The sequence below is a fragment of the Eleutherodactylus coqui genome, chromosome 10 (assembly GCF_035609145.1).
Source record: "Eleutherodactylus coqui strain aEleCoq1 chromosome 10, aEleCoq1.hap1, whole genome shotgun sequence".
In the NCBI taxonomy this organism is placed as follows: domain Eukaryota; kingdom Metazoa; phylum Chordata; class Amphibia; order Anura; family Eleutherodactylidae; genus Eleutherodactylus; species Eleutherodactylus coqui.
Window position 1 is genome coordinate 58,508,226 of NC_089846.1, and position 18,009 is coordinate 58,526,234.

Below are 18,009 nucleotides of genomic sequence, written 5' to 3' on the forward strand. Positions count from 1 at the left end.
CATCGAAGCTGTACAGCCTTCAATCAGAATGTCTTCAGACGTTAGACAGTGGATTGGAAAGGGGCACCAATCACATCCCTATAGCACCATAAACTAAGTTATGGTGCCGTTAGGGAATGCGACAGGGAGCAGCGTGATGTATTTTTTTATACTCACCAGCTCCTGCGATCCATCGGCACTGAAAAAAATCGGAATCTTTTCAGAGTCCCGTGCACACGCTCTCTTACACAGTTCTATGGGAGGCAGATTTTCCAGTGCCGTGTGATCTTCACCGGGTGATAGCACTGTGGGAATGGGAAAGGTTCATTTTAAAGGTATACTACAATTTTTTATGAAGGTTCCCTTTAAGCGATGTTGGTAGATCTGGTGCACCATGGGGTATAGTCAGAGAAGGAGGAGACACATATGCAATTAAATGTGGCAGCTGCTCATGTGAGGAGAGCCCAAGCACCATACATAAGATCCAGGGTACCCTGGCACCTGCCGCTAGTAACTGCTAGAAATAATTGTGAAAAGTCAAGCGCATCTGCAAGCACCTGAAATTAAAGTCTATTTACGCCTTTGCACTCTTATTCTTCTTTTAGTCAATGTATTTTTGGAAATGATGACTTTTTTGTAATTGGTTGACATTAAAATTTTTCTGATTGTATACTTTATATGCTTGTATTGTTTTCCAAGCCACTGCAGAATAGAGGACGGAAATCTTAAAACACAGGAAATTTTGTCAGAACTAATTGATATTTATCAGCTCCTTGCCTGTTGTGAATGTGCATCCACTAACTTTCAGGGCTGTTACAGAGGGCTGCAAGACAGGGCTGGGGAATGGTGGAGGGGATGAGGGGGACAGAGCAGAGAAGATGACTATTACAGAGGGCTGTAGTTTACTCAGGGTGAATTCTCTGTTATTGTCAGCAGTGAGGGGGAACGACCAGCAGCTACTCAGAGAGAGAATAAGATAGAGGAGAGATAGCTGTGCAGAATTGAGTGGGTGTGGTTATGCTACACAGTCTCTGAAAAAGGAGAGGGGAGGGGAAGCTGAGCACAGGTACTTCGTAAGATAGGTGTGTATTGATTTTTTACGCACAAAAGGTTTCCATAGCCTTTAGCAGGCTTGTAGAAATCTGTCAGAGAAGCAGGGATCTTTCACTTCTTAATTTTCTCCATGTTTTGACTGGTTTGTCAGAAAAGGTGGTTTTTAAAAAGGACTGACCAAGAGCACAACTCCTGTTCCTTAGTGATGAGCGAGCATACTCGCTAAGGACAATTACTCGAGCGAGCATTGCCCTTAGCGAGTAACTGCCCACTGGAGAGACAAGTTTCGGGTGCCGGCGGCGCGCAGGGAGCTGCGGGGGAGAGCGGTGAGGAATGGAGGGGAGATCTCTCTCTCCCCCTCTCTCCCCACCGCTCCCCCCTGCTGACTGCCGCTACTCACCGCTCCCCCGCGCCGGCACCCAAACCTTGTCTCTCGAGCGGGCAGGTACTCGCTAAGGGCAATGCTCGCTCGAGCAATTGCCCTTAGCAAGTATGCTCGCTCATCTCTACTGTTCCTATTAGGGCATATCAATGTCATACAGTGGTGTCACCTACTTGGGGACCCCCAACACCCTTCTATGACCTAGAATGCAGAGCCAGCAGTAAGAGCATCCCCTGTTTTGATGAACCTTGTGCCATACTGGTATTACAGGACAGCCATTCACGTGAAATGCTGTCCTGTAATGCTACATATACCTTGCAGGAAAAAGGTGTTGCTGGTCGCAGCTTTCCCTGGCAAAAATCAGCCTATCTGAGGAGAGCAGGACTTGGGGTGATCAGCTGTTCATCCTGGGACTCTCTTTTCAGAGGGGTTGTGCAAGTTGGCACAACCACTGTAATATATTTCTCATAGTTGGGTTTGCAATCCACAGAAGGGAGGAGAGCGAGAAAATTGATGCCTCTACGAAAACACAAAAAGGAGTATATAGTTTCTTTTAACCCTTTCCATTCCAATTTCAGAGTGAGGATGATCTGTCCTTAGTGTCCTTGTAAACATCTGGACAGGGTTAGGTAGTGTATTAATGAATCAATTATGTGTTTACTCAACTGTACTGAAGGAAATGAACACCCGAATGCACGGCCGAATACTGCATATCTTTATTCAGTGCTTAAGACTAATTACAGATTTACTGATAAAAAACATTAAGACTTCATCAACCAAAGAACCACATTTTTCCTGATTTTGTACTTATAGCCACAAAAAAATGACGTACAATACTCTACGGGTCTCAAGCATGGAAGTCATGAGGGAACATAGCAGGCTGTAACAAAAAAGAGTAATGTACAGAGGGCCTCCCATTAGAAAAGGGACCTTAAAATGGTAGACACTACTTCAACATGGTGACTACAGACACATGGATCAATTAAAATACACATAAAATGGACAACGCTTAGAGGTGACGGCTATGTGGGCCATATTTACCACGGCCACTGAAACTGAGGCAGCAACGTGCATAATGGTAAAGAGGGAGAGGGAAATGGCTTCAGTGCATCAATATGGAGGCTTTTAAGATGGCAAAGAAGGCGCAAAAGGTATTAACAGTGCAAAGAAAAAAAGGCGCAAGGCTTCTAAGGTTATCCATACTGTTACGAGTGGTAACTATTTTGGGAGCAGAACTTTGAGCTATCCATGTACCGTTCATTTCCTTCCAAAAATTTACACCTTGCATCATGAGTTCAGAAAGACAGCTTGTGTGACATAATTGTTCAAAATGGCTGACTTCCATCAACTGGAATACTATGAAGTATGGATCTGAAAACCTGCCGCTGGAGGACAATCTCAGGTTTTGAGGAATGGTTAAGTTTAGCAGAATTTACCCTTCCATCACAAAACAGAGTGTATAAAAAAATAAACTAAAGTACAACATAAAATTAGAAAACGGAAATGTTACCCCAGCATACCCCGGAAAAGGGCGAAGCCTTTGGAATGGATTATAGTCTACCTAAAATCAATTAAAGATGGCTTAGGAGAAAATCAATAGTGTTCAAAACAGCCACGCTTACATGCTTGGGGCGTACATCTGTGGCCATCATCAAGCCAACATGGCAAAAAACATATTTCTGTTGGTCTGCATATATCCATTAGTGTTCAGGTTAGCCAACACTATCACAGACAACAAGCGCTGAAATCACGGACTCCATATTGAATCAAAATGGCCATTTCTGACTCTGTTATGATTCTAATTGGATCACAAGGCAAAAGCTCTACAGTTTGAAAATGGCTTAGCCTAGCAGGTTATGGCATAGAAGCATTTTGGTCCATTCTGGATCAAAATAGGGCATACTTCAAGAGATACTTATTGATCAAAATGGCCACTCCTGACAGGCTTTGGCATCATTGAACCCACCTTGACATGGGTCATAGTCCTTTAAAATGACCTTTCCAAGTTGGTCCATTCAAGTGCTGAATGCCTATTCCCATAGTCTGTTCCCGTGGGTCAGGCCGACTTCTTTTTCATCCCTAGGGTCACCATGCTTTCCCTCAGCATGCCCCATTAGGAGGGTGGAGCATGCTTTGATAGAGCTCGGAACGCAGAAACCGGGGATAGGAGTCTCGCTCCATTAGGCCGTAGATCCTACACTGGGCCTCATCAAAGGCCGTACGTGTTGGGAGAAGAAGGTTGTGTTCAGTCAACTCTCTTGTGCTAGCATCTAGGTTGACCTAGAAGAAGGAACAATATGGAACATAAATTAATTTAAAATGTTTTGTGTTTACAAAATTTGGCTCCTCTTATTGTGCTTTCCAATATTGGTGATGGAGCCACATTTACAAGATGCCTGCTTATATGAAGGGGTACCAAAAAGAAACAGGAATCTTTTTTTAGGTAGGCAGGGCATTACTAGAGAGAGAGGGAGAGAGAGACTTGCCATTCAATTCTGGGGTTCTAGGTTCAAATCCGATCAAGGATAAGAACTTTGAAAAACTCCACCCAGATGTTGCTCTTGGTCAGATTTGAACCTATAACCCCAGCACTGCAAAGCAGCACTGCTAACAACTACTTGCAGCACTAGAATTCTACGTTCAAGGCTAATTATGAACAACATCTGCATGGAGTTTGTATGTTCTTTGTGTTTATTATTCTACTCCATCTTCTCCTCCTCTGGAGAAGGAAGAAGTGTGGTGGCTCAGTTGTTTGCACTGCTGCTTTGCAGTGCTGGAGTTGTAGGTTCAAATGTAACCAAGGGCAACATCTGGATGGATTTTTTTGTGTTTTTTTGTGCTTATTCTTGCGGTTGCTTTTCTCATCCAAAGTTGAATGGTCACGTGTGGTGGCTCAGTTGTTCGCATTAATGCTTTACAGTGTGGGAGTTGTACAGTAGATTCAAATCTGACAAAGGGCAACGTCTGGTTGATTCCATTCAGGTGCTATCTTTGATGGGATATGAACATAGAACCCCAGCTGTAAAAGGCAAGAGTGCTAGCAATTGTGCCACATTCATAGAAAATCGGGACACACACACACACACGCACACACACGCACGCACGCACGCACGCACACACACGTCCGAATGACTTGATTTTAATAGTCTGGCTGATCATGATGAGCAACACTACTAGTAACGCTCCACCCACCAGAAGACGACTCCTGTTTCTTTTGGGTACTCCCTCGTATGTTGCTTGGAATAAATAATTCATTTTCTAGCCTTTGTTATTATCATTGAGACCTCCTACCCTATTTATTAACCCAGTTGACTGCCATTGAATGCCCTCCAACTGTCTTATCGTTTTTACAGTGTTGAGCCCAAAATGGCATCCCATATCAAAGATGCTGCCTCAGCAGTGATCTAAAAAGGCCATCAATTAAATCCCAACATCAAATCAATAAGGCAACATGAAATATTAGTATCATATATAACAAGTCTTAAAGGGGAAGTCTGCTCAGCACTGTATAAATGCATTAAATTGTCATACCCATCTCACCCAATCCCCTGCAGCTCCCGTTCCGACTGTGCTTAATCCCTTATTGCACTTCTTCCAGCTACATTGAAGATTTGCCACCACTAGGACATGTGACCACTGTAGCAGCCAATTACAGACTGATCCATAGTTACATATAGCTGGTAATTGGCTGCTGCAGATGTCAAATTTCCCTGTGACTGGATGCCATCGCTGGAGACAGAAGATAAGTGCAGCTGGAATTGGGCACCATCAGAACGGGGAGATCAGGTAAGGCAAGTATTACGTTGAAAATCTGCTCAACGCTGTATACACTTTTTTTAAAATTTCTTTTTGTCTTCTTAGACTACCACTTTAGTGGAATTGTATGTGATTAAATAACCCATCGTCAGAATAAGTCATCGATAATTGATCAATGGGCGTCCGTTCCTTGGAATCCCTGCCAATCAACTGTTCTCCGAGCCTGCTGTCACTGTGGAAAGTTCTGGAAGCAGATAGCACTATCAATACTGCAGAGGCCTGGTTAGTATTACATTGAAGTCGATGGCAGGTGTGCCTGCAGTACCAACCTGGGCCACTGCAATTCAGACAGTGCTATCAACTTCTGGTGCTGATTGGCAGGGATCCTGAGTGGTGGTGGACCCCTGCTGATCAACTTTTAATGACCTGTCCCCAGGATAGGTTATCAATAGTAAGGTCCCAGACAACCCCTTTAACATCCCTTATGGCAGAATATAAAATCTCAGTCATATTGGGGGTGTTTGGGATGCTTCCTTTAAAACATATTATGATGAGTTATTTCAGTATCATCAGCCACAACTGAGATCTAATTAACAAAGACAAAGTCCAATAAGCATTTTGGCAAGGGGCACCAGAATGCCAATGCCCTGATATCTAAAGCATCAGAACAATGACACTAGAGGTTTTCCAAGTTCTTTGGGTGCCCCTTTTCTTTCAAGTTGAAAGCACAAATCTATAGGACTTGATACACTGACACAACAATGACACCTGACACAAAGGTTTAGAACAATGACACTTTGGGTGTTTAGAACAAAGACATATCAAGCATTAACATTCCTGGCAATGATGCCTTGACCCTCCAGGAACCTGAAAATAAGAAGGTCACCTTGGAATGTAAGGGTACGCTAAACTATTACACAATGATGTACATACCCCACAGGTGAGCTGTGCTGCCGTTATGGGGCTCATTAAAAGGGAGACTCTACTCAGGCCATCCCCATCGCCGTAGCATGGACAGGTTAGTAAATAAGTGATGACAGCATTATATTGGGTAACAAGCTATACGTTCTCTGAATGGTAGAGTATGATTATGAAAACCAGCAAAAGTGGTGGCGTAGTTGGCGATTCGAGATGATAACTAGGCACTTGGGGAGATTGGTCAATTAAAAAGAGGTGTAAAAAGGCTACCTTGCACAAAAATTTTGCAACTTTTTGTCATGTAAGCCTAGTCATACCACTTTCCCAAAAGGGGGCTTGGCTTGCCAGACGGGGCACAACTGCCCAGGCCGACACATTTATGTATAATTTATGCCAGGAACTGGTGTAAATTATATCAGTAACCTACTCCATGTTCTAACGACATAGATTTCTAATCCCATGGATACAATGGCGTACTGGCACATTGGGTTCTAGAATAGTCAATTGATACTCTAAGTTCTAGAACAGTGACACACCGATGCTTATAACCAATGAAATCCTGACTTCTGAGGCGCCATTCCTGTTAGAATCGTTAAGTGCTTAACTTAAGGCAAAAACTATTAATGCATCCAATACACTGGATGATAATGCTGTAGATTCTTGTGGGAATCGGAATGATTACCGGCCCATGTAAAAGGACTCTACGGGGTCCTACTTACCCCATTGTGGTCATTATGAAGATCGCGTATTGCCCTCTGCTAGGCCATATTTGAAGCCTCTGCTGGCCACAGTAGCATACAAAATACTACAACGTCTAACCATTGGCAGTTGTAGCATTTCCTATGCTGTCTGTCACATGCCCATAATAGTGCTGTGGCTGATTTTCACATCGCCATGGCCAGCACTGACTTTACCCAGAAGAGGACAGACCTTGGCTTTTGTGATACACCCTTGCACTTGGCCATACTTGCCCCATCACATATGAGCAGAGAAGTATCACATTATAAATAGATGTTCTCTGTAACATACAGATCTGTGCCAGCGCAATTTGTGTGTCCACGTTGCTCCTGTAGGGAGTGCTGATGAATTTTCGTCGGAAGTGCGATGACTAAGGGTACGAAATGCACGAGTCCTTTACAGATCTCCCGTTCTATATTCTCTACTCTCTATTTTCTGCAGTCTCTACTATTTTTACTCTGCATGAGATGGGAACAAAGATCCAAAACAGGAAATCTAATTGGAGTATTGGAAACATGTGAGCAGCATTTGTTATATAACCTCCGGAGGATTATAAAAAGCTGGTCTACAATTAGACGGATTTCAACGCGTTCCAGGGACAGAAATACACATCATTACTTTATCTTTGTATTTTCTTTCTCTGCATTTCAGTCACAGATTAATATCATTTGGGCAAGGTTTCTTGTCATAGAATTAATTTATACATAACTAAAAATGGCGCACACTCCACAATCTGCCTGATCTGATAGCTCTATCTATCCAATATTTACCACTCCTATATCTACCCAATATTTACCACTCATATATCTAGCCAAGATTTCTCCCTCCCATCTATTCTCTCTAATATATATATATATATATATATATATATATATATATATATATATATATATATATATATATATTTTTTTTTTTTTTAATTCCTATATTTTGCTAATACTTAGGCTGTATTGATACGGGCAATTTTCATGTGCGAGTTCCGTCCGATTGCATTATGGATTGCACACTGATTTAAATCTGTTTATTTACATGAGCATTTTCTTTTCTTGGACCAATGGTCTGAGATAGGACATGCTGCGATTTTTCTATTTCCGGGCAATTCTTGTTTAAGAATGGTTCATTATTTCCTATGGGAGCCTGAAAAAAAGTTGCATTGCACTCACATATAAATGCGATTTTCATGCGAGTGTGATGGGATTTTTCTATTTTTACTATTGAAACGTGATTTTCACGGACATGAAAATCGCAAGTGCAGCGCTGCATTTTTCTTGCGAAATACATTACAATCGCGGGCAAACATCTCTGGCTTACAGGTGTGATATCGGTCCAAATTTTTTTAGATCAATATCGCTCCCACCTGTGTGAATACAGCTTTATCACGAGAGAAAGATTTAGGTATGAGAGAGAGAAACAAGCAAAAGAGGGAGAGATACTAGAGAGGCATAGTACTGAGATATACCAGGGAGAGTAGGAGAGATATTAGACAGATATAGGAATGAGATATACTAGGGAGAGTACAAGAGAGAGAGATACTAAAGTAGGAGAGAGTGAGATAGTAATGTGAGACATACTAGAGCCAGTGGGAGAGATACAGGAATGAGATCTACTAGGGAGAGTGGAACAGAGAGATATAAGAGAGAGCGATACATACTAGACAGTAGGAGAGAAATACTAGAGAGATATAAGAGATACTGTACTAGGGAGAGATATAGGAATGAGAAATACTAGGCAGAGTGGGAGAGAGATACTACAGAGTGGGAAAAATAAAACAGATATGGCAGAAAGAGGGAGAATACTAGAGACAGCGGGAGAGAGAGAGAAGAGAGATACTTGAGAGACAGCAATGAGGAATAAGAGACACACAATGGAGAGTGGTAGAGATACTAGAGAGATACAGGAATGAGATATACCAGGGACAGTGGAAGAGCGTGATATAGGAGAGAGATGTTAGAGAGATAAGAGAAATACTGTAGCGGGGAGAGAGATAGGAATGAGAAATACTAAGGAGAGTAGGTGAAAGATAGAAATACATACTAGAAAGAGAGTAGGAGAGAGATGCTAGAGAAAGTAGAAGAGAGATACTAGAGAGATGCATACTAGAGAGTGGACGATAGAGGAAGAATACTAGGAAAATTGGGAAAGAAATACATACTATAGAGAGAGTAGGAGAGAGATACTAGAGAGATGCATACTAGAGAGGTGAGAGAGAGATCAGAGGTATGGAAGATAGAGGGAGAATACCAGGCAGAGTGGGAGAGAGATATATAAGGGAAAGAAAGCAAAAAGAAAAGAATCATGTCTCTAGTATCTCTCATATCTTCCCCACATCTCTCTCCTATCTATCTTTGTGTCTAGGCAGGTCTCATCCACATCCAATTTAGAGCAGAAACAGACATAATCCAGTTATTAGTAACGGATAATCTCTTTCTATAACTCCTCGTGTATTCCGGGTTCCTCGCCTTCATCCCTATATTGTATTGTTATCTTGCATTTTCCCTTTTTTGTGAGGTGGACTTTTTTCTTGGTGCCCCCTGCTTTGTATCCTGCGGCCCTACGATGCCCCCGCAGACCATTGTCTGATCTCTGGTAAAGCGTTAGAAAACAGACGGTTACTTATTACATACAGACTTAGAGTAGCGGAGATCAAAGCACGCTCCACCACTGGCCGAGAGGTTACGGGGGTGCAGCCCCTACGACAGGAGAGAAGCCTCCAGGCAGGAGCACACATACTGAAGGCACATACATACATACTAGGAGTCGCCTCTTCAGACATTTCTCTCTACAGCACAAGAACAGCCTTAGAGAAAAACATTGAAATAGAACCGTAAAGGAGTTCCAGCCAGGAAAGTGCAGATCAGGGTGATTAATTTTACACCGACTGCTAGAGAGGGAGAGAAAAGCAGCGTAAAATAAACATTATTACTAAGCTGAGGACTTTTAAGAGCGTCTTTGTCATTGGAAAAGTATGTCCTTTAAAGGAGAAAGCGAGCCGAGCCGCCGGCTGCTCCTATATGACAGGGCATGTCAACATTTACACATTCAGACGGAAAGAGAGAGCCAGGATGTGGTACTGCTACACTTCTTGGGATCACAGGGGCGTTTGGGGTTCATTACGGGGATATTTGTAACCTTGTTAGACAGTTTCCCTCTAGTCGAGCCTGAGGTTTCTTTTTGCACCATGATAGGCCCAAGTGACCGTCTGCCAGCCCCACAGATAAGGGATTTTCATCCAATCCTATTGAAAATGCCTATTCTAAAGCCTCATGTCCACGGGGAAAATCAGATCCGCTGCGGATTTGTAATGCGGATTTGGGCTGCGGATGCACTGTAATTGTCTTTTATCTTTCATGCGGGAGATCTATGTGCTGTATGAGCTCCCGCACGCGTGATCCACACCTAAATGGAGCATGTCCATTTTTTTTCATGCTCCAGAAATTTTTTAATTACCATCCGCAGGTATTTATCTACCCGCGGGTGGTCAATGTATTCCTATGGGGCGCGGATCCGCGTGCGGGAAAAACGCTGCCCATTTTAATTCTTACTTTCCCCGTGGACATGAGGCCTTAGAATTACAAAAAAGGCTAACCGCAGGGACTACCGTATTTTTCGCTCTATAAGACGCACTTTTTTTCCCTCCAAAGTTGGGTGAAAAAGACAGTGCGTCTTATAGAGCGAACGTGCCGAGATCAGACCTGACCGGAGCTGGAAAGGATCGCGAATCCTTCTCACTGAGCTGCCGGCCGTTTGCATACAAAGCTGTCACAGCAGTAGAGCAGAGCGGCCGCAAAACAGCTGATTGCAGGGGGCGGGGGAGGAGCAGGGAGCAGAGCGGCCGCACAACAGCTGATTGCTGGGGACGGGGGAGGAGCAGGGAGCAGAGCGGCCGGCCCGTACAACAGCTGATTGCAGGGGGCGGGGGAGGAGCAGGGAGCAGAGTGGCCGCACAACAGCTGATTGCTGGGGCGGGGGAGGAGCAGGGAGCAGAGCGGCCGGCCCGTACAACAGCTGATTGCTGGGGGCAGGGGAGGAGCAGGGAGCAGAGCGGCCTGTACAACAGCTGATTGCTGGGGGCAGGGGAGGAGCAGGGAGCAGAGCGGCCCGTACAACAGCTGATTGCTGGGGGCAGGGGAGGAGCAGGGAGCAGAGCGGCCCGTACAACAGCTGATTGCTGGGGGCAGGGGAGGAGCAGGGAGCAGAGCGGCCCGTACAACAGCTGATTGCTGGGGCGGGGGAGGAGCAGGGAGCAGAGCACCCGTACAACAGCTGATTGCTGGGGGCAGGGGAGGAGCAGGGAGCAGATCGCCCGTACAACAGCTGATTGCAGGGGGCGGGGGAGGAGCAGGGAGCAGAGCGCCCATACAACAGCTGATTGCTGGGGGCGGGGGAGGAGCAGGGAGCAGAGCGGCAGCACAACAGCTGATTGCTAGGGGCGGGGGGAGGAGCAGGAAGCTATTGTACAGACAGGCAGCTCCTGCTATATTGCTGACCGTGTGATAAAGATAGCAGGTCCGCTCCACACCAGCACCCATACAACAGCTGATTAGTGAGAGGGAGCTGCTGCTCCCCCCTGCCTCAGCAGTCAGCTGTATGTACAGACACTCACATCTGCCAGCTACATAGGAGAGGGAGGGGCAGAGGGAGAAAGAGCTGCCTGTATGGTGTAAATATTTGTGCCTAGTTATGCATAACTATAATGATACATGCCATGCAGGGTTCCTGGAAAGTTGGGTGACAACTAATGGAATCATTACATTGTCACTTAGCTCTTCCAGGATCCTGAATGCTAACTGCAGAGTTATGCAAGCATGCATACCACATGCGTTGCCATAACTATTCAACGTGGGATTCAGGGCTCCTGGAAAGCTGGATGACAAGTAATGAGATCACCATTACATTTACACGCAGCTGTCCCTGGATCCTGAATGGCAGGTTGACCTAGTGGTATATACTTCATTCCGAGGCGGTACTACTGCTGTTTATTTCTCCTGTAATACCTCCCTCACTGCCTGGTCTGGGGAGTTCAAAATATTTTTCTCCTATTTTCCTCCTCTAAAACCCAGGTGCGTCTTATCATCCGATGCGTCTTATAAAGCAAAAAATACGGTAATAGTACAAAGTAACAAACTATAGACTACTTAGTTGATCACCCGATCCAGCGCAGCCATGCCAGTACTGAAAACTCCTGCATTGGTCACAAACTGTTCAGTGCTCATGTCACTGCTGCAGCCAATCACTGGTTGGAACAGTCATGTATGCATGAACGGCACATGACCACTGGAGGGCAGCGATTAGTGGTCACATGAATGGCAAATAGCACATGACCACTAAAGGAGCTTCAGAGATGGGAGCAGTGGGGGCTGGGGTGTCTGTGCTGGATGTGTGGTCATCTAACCAGTGATTAATGCCTATTTTACTATTTTGTTTGTCTCTGCCCTCAGGCCTTTAATTCACATATGGATGTCAAACAGACATACACATACCACAAGTTAGACAAACATATGTGTTGTACGTGACCGTTTTTGACATCTGTGTGTCAGGGGTTTTTTTGCAAATAAGGGAGAAGGCACATTACCTCCTCAGCGGCACCTATTGGATGGCAGCATTCCTGCAAATCAATGCCCGCCCCTTTATACAGCTCTTTGCAACAATGATTGGGAATTGAAAACCAAGCCAAAATCTATATACAGTCGGCTGTTTCGGGGTGTTTGCCCCCCATTAGTGTGCAGTAGGATTCTGGCTTGGCTAGTGAGAGGCCTGTGACGTTGGTCGGGAGGGGTAACATCAGTCCTTAAGGAGAGAGCACCAATAAGGTGAATGAGGAAACTTATAAGGCCATGCATGCTCCTCTGGGAAATATACAAATAGAAAATATGAAACAATACCTCTGCAGCGCCACCTATTGCATGTCAGAAAAAAATAAGACCTGAAGGAGGCCCAATTTTTTTTGTAGACTTGCTTGGTCAATGAAAAACGAAGCACGCATGGATTTCAGTTGTGCACTCAGCTTTTTTCTTACCACGCTAACTGACTTAAAAGGGCGAACATTGTGTGAGGAGTTGGACCAGAATAAGACATTCTGTGATTTTTACAGTTTGTGCAAAAAGCCCCCAAACACAACGCATATCTGTATAAAACGTAAAGGGTCAGTATGCGGTCTGTGTGCAGTTAGCTGCAAATTCAGACAGCTTCTGGATGTGAAAACAGCAAATGTGAATAAGGGCCTGTTCTTGGAAGTCTCAGAAAAACCCTTCAGACCATCTTGATATGTGGCATATTTGCTGCAGAATTTCCATACGGAAAATTAGCAGCATTTACGGGAGCAACAAAGTGAATGAGACTTTTAAAATCACATCCACACTTTGCAGACAAAATTCGCATTTTAACCCCTTAATGACATGGCCTATTTTGGCGTTGAGGACCAAGCGATTTTTTGGTATCTTTCCATCTCCATTTTTCAAAAGCCATAACTTTTTTATTTTTCCGTGGACGCGGCTGTATAAGGGCTTGTTTTTTGCGTAGCGAGCTGTAGTTTTTCTCGGTGCCACTTTTGGGTACATAGACTATATCGTAAAATTTTTTTTTCTTTTTATAATGATAACAGGGAGAGAAAACGCATCAATTCTGCCATAGATTTTTTTTTTTTTTACAGCGTTAATCATGCAGCATAAATGACACACAAAATTTTTTTCTGCGGGTCGGTACGGTAACAACGATACCAAAGTTGTAACTTTTTTATTTTTCTATGTACGGAGCTCTATTATTTTTTGCGAGACGAGCTGTAGTTTTTATTGGTACCATTTTGGGGAATGTATGGCTTTTTTGATCACTTTTATTGCATTTTTTGTGAGGCAAAATGCTAAAAATTAGCATTTTGCCTCTGTTTTTTAGCGTTTTTTAACGCTTTTTGTCGTACAAAATAAAAAGCGCGTTCATCTTTTTGTACACGTCGTTACGGACACGTCAATACCCAATATGTGGTGTTTTAATTTTTTTTCCCTTTTTTTATGCTAATATTAGAAAAAGGGTTTTTTTTACATTTTTTTTTACATTTTTCTTTTTTTTACACTTTTCTTTTCTTTTTTTTATACTATTTGAGTCCCTCTGAGGGACTTGCAGCACTACGCCTATGATCGCTGTCATAAGGCATGGCAGAGCTACTGCTCTCCCATGCCTTATCGCTTGTACAGCGATTATAGGCACAGGCAATACAGGACGCCAGTGTCTAGCATCCTGTTGCCATGGTGACAGGCCGGGCTCTCGCAATGACATCGCGAGAGCCGGCCGGAGACATTATTATGCTAATATTAGAAAAAGGGTTTTTTTTACATTTTTTTTTACATTTTTCTTTTTTTTACACTTTTCTTTTCTTTATACTATTTGAGTCCCTCTGAGGAACTTGCAGCACTACGCCTATGATCGCTGTCATAAGGCATGGCAGAGCTACTGCTCTCCCATGCCTTATCGCTTGTACAGCGATTATAGGCACAGGCAATACAGGACGCCAGTGTCTGGCATCCTGTTGCCATGGTGACAGGCCGGGCTCTCGCAATGACATCGCGAGAGCCGGCCGGAGACACAGAGGGATCGCGATCCCTCTGTGAACTCTTTCCCTGCCACGATCTACTTAGATCGCGGCAGGGAAGGGGTTAACAGCGGGGGGCCCCATCTCCGATGCCCCCTGCTGTTGCAGCGGGACGCCGGCTGTGACTGACAGCCAGCTCCCGCTGCGGGATAGCGTGGGATCTTATGTGATCCCGCGCTATCCCCAGGACGTACCGGTATGTCCTGGAGCGGGAAGGGGTTAAATCTGCAACATGTCAATTTCTGCTGTGGATTTCACCCTTTGAAATGGAATAAAGGAGTTTTCCGGTCAAAAGCACTATTGATGACCTATCATCAGGATAAGTCATCAATAGTTGATCAGCCGGGGTCCACCACTCGGGACCCTGACCGATCAGCTATGCAGGCGCAAGCTGTCAGCGCCGCAATAGCAGAGGTCAGAGCAGAAGCCCCAGGCTCCCATTGATTTCAATGAGACCAGTGCTTGCAGTTACCAGCGCCGGCCACTAAATGGGAGGTCGGCGCAAAGGATTCCACTCCAACGTCTGTTACTGTGGCGCTGATAGCATGCGCCCACACAGCTGATCAGTCGGGGCCCCGAGCGTCGGACTCTGGCCGATCAACTATTGATGACCTATGCTGATAATAGGTCATCAATAGTGTTTTTGACTAGAAAAGCCCTTTAAGTCTATGGCAAATTTGCATAATTTCCGAACCAAAATCCACTGTGAATTTACTACTGTAGAAAATCTGCAGATTGTGGAAATGCTGTAATGAGAAAGAGGTGACCCAGATGCGTTAGTTGTATATTCATGCTTCGCCATTATATAACATTTCAGTTATTAGTAAATTCTATCTAAATGTTGTGGTTAAAAGGGATTTTTCACTTTTTGTAATCCCCTTTATCATCAGAATAACTGGATTGAAGGTTATCCCACTGCTGAGATCCCCAGTGATCAGCTGTAATCTGTCTGGGAACCTAGTAGCAAGTGTTTAATTTTCCTGCAGCACCCCCATAGGGGAAATTAAGTATTACAGAGTTCTCATTTAAATAAATGGATTGTCTATGTAATGCATGAACACGCTTCAGATAGAGTCTCTATTTGTATCTGCTCTCTACCTTGACTAATAGGGAAAGGTCCTAATACCTATTCATTAACTCGCAATATCCTAATAGGGTATTTGGAATGTGATTTTCTAAACCAGACAATCCCTATAATAACTGCACATTTCTTCCGATAGGATAAGATTTTGTGCTGCCAAATGCCAGGAATTCCAGACATAATGGTTGCAGATTCCAGGTCAGACGCAGGGATGTACTTGGATTCAGTTGTATACTTTTTCAATTATAACATCTCTCCAGCAGATCCTATTATATAATCACTGTATTATATACTCTACCTCTTTAGGGGACTGAAACGCGATGTAGTGTTGATAGATCTTTCGTGCTTTGTTGTGCAGGATAAAGTTCGGGTGCGTTTCCCTATAATCTTCACATGCCAACCAGAAATCCAGGTTCTCATCACTGAACTCTGACTGTAAAAACACACGGAAAACGGCACGTCCATCTATGTGGTGAAAAAGAACAAGGGTTAATTGTACCTTAATGCATTTAGAAAAATACATGAAATTATAGCTGACAATTCTGACATTACACAATTTTATAGAAAAACTGATAGCAAAGGAAAACTTAGGGCTCGCTCACAGCCAGTCAGGACGCTACTCTTCCCTTCTCATCCAATGGAACCTGTCAGGTTGTACATGCAGTCCTAGCTAAGAGTAGCATGATATAGAGCAGGAGACGCCAAGCAGATTAATATATAGTAGTGTTCAAAAAATAGCAGGGAGTACGGAAAAGCTAATAAACACAAAATCACATTTTTTTCCCATAAATGCAAATGCGCTGGAAATACTACACATTCCATTCCAAATCAAAACAATAACAAGATGTATCCCATTTGGCAGCTTTTATGATGACTGTTTGCTCATGCAGCCGGAACTATGCAGGCAGATAAAGCATTCGCAATTTCATTCAGTCAGTCATTCAGGCTGACTGTACCAGCGATTAGTGTAAATGATCACCGTTCGCACACAACGACATTTAAATGGTTAATTTTGTGCCTGCATAAAATGAACAGCGAACAAGAAGTGAACAAATTCTCATTCAATCCAGGAAGATCGGACTATATTCCACAGTTCAGCATTTTTTGGTTTTGCCTCATAAACCACATTTCGTATGTCACCCCCACAAGTTCTCTATGGGATTGAGATGAGGAGATTTGGCTAGCCACTCCATTACCTCAATCCTGTTTGCCTGTAGTCAAAAGATGATGTTCACTTACTGGTGTGTTTGGGTCATTATCCCATATCATGATTTTTGCACCACCCTGCTTCACTGTCCTCACAGTGTACGGTGGTTTCAATTCAGTGCTCAGGGGTCATCTGACATACATAGAGTGCCCCTGTACAGAAAGTAAGAGACAAGTTGGCACCCCTTCTTAAATGCAGGGGGCGGCAATTCCGCTGCCTGAATACAGGACTATACTAGGAAACTGCCCAACGGGGGAGTTTCTTAGTGGTCTGCACTGCTACCTGGGTTCAGTAGGCCGCCTCTAGCTGGATTTGAAGTTAATTGTATCCACGCCATCAAGATGTGGATACAATTAACAATGGTAGCCCCAGTGCAGGAACCCCTGTTCTGCCAATAGGCATCTTCTACATGATGCAAGCGTCGGAATGGGATCATTGCGCAGCCTGCGTCATTCTGCAGAATGTTACATAGAACAGGCTAGGCAGAAGGTGCAATGGGACCGTGGGATGGGGGCGAGTGCCTTTATTATTTTAATATGGGGGACAGTACTTCTGCTACAGGGGACATTGAGAATAGTATTATAGAAAACGATATGTCTACTACAAGGTGCATTATGGCCATTTCTTATGACAGGGGACATTATGACTACTACAGAGGACACTATAGCTATTGCTAAAGGTGACATTATGGCCACTACTACAGGGGGGCAGTAAGGCTAATTATTTACTACAGGGGGACAGTGCAGCTTTTTTATTACATAGGGGTGCTGTGAATTGCACTGTTATACAGTATTTAGGGGAACCATTTGTGGCGCTATTAAAAGTTTATCTTCATATAGCGAGTATAGATATGAAAAAGCAAAAGAGCAAAAAGACATCTGTGTGGCAACCTCTAAAGAAAAATGTTGTGTCAAGGACAAGTTGTCATGCTGGTCTGGGATGGATGGAGAAGAAAGCAGCAATGCTAAATTAGGGTTGACATTACACGTGAGTCACAGGGTCATTGTTTATCAGTCCTATAGTCATGAATGACCTGTTAAGTAATGATGGGTAGAAGCATTTTTGTTTGTAAACTGACAACTTACCATTGTTTAGATCGTATTAAGAACTACAAAATTAAATAGCAGGGGATGACTTGACTTCATAGCTTATCCCTTTGCTGAGCTTGATTCTGGTGCTGTATTTATGTATTCAACTGTTAAAGTATTAATGATTATAATATTTTATATTGGAGTTTTGTGATTGCTTAATTGGATTATTAGTTTAGGGATAAATTGCTGTGGCGTGCTATATCACGGAAATTTCACATGCAT

The 18,009-nt window shown here is 43.7% G+C and overlaps 1 protein-coding gene across 1 annotated transcript in view; it reads right to left on the reverse strand.

Moving 5' to 3' along the window:
* Nucleotides 1–2,106: 2,106 nt before the first annotated feature.
* LOC136580492 (regulator of G-protein signaling 3-like) overlaps nucleotides 2,107–18,009 on the reverse strand; it is a 77,078-nt gene continuing 61,175 nt past the window's right edge. Inside the window, exons 6-7 of the mRNA XM_066581092.1 lie at nucleotides 15,788–15,954; nucleotides 2,107–3,694 (exon numbers count right to left, since the gene is read on the reverse strand). Of these exons, the coding sequence (XP_066437189.1) occupies nucleotides 3,515–3,694; nucleotides 15,788–15,954 (347 nt within the window). The 3' untranslated portion in view covers nucleotides 2,107–3,514. The remainder of the gene's footprint in view (nucleotides 3,695–15,787; nucleotides 15,955–18,009) is intronic.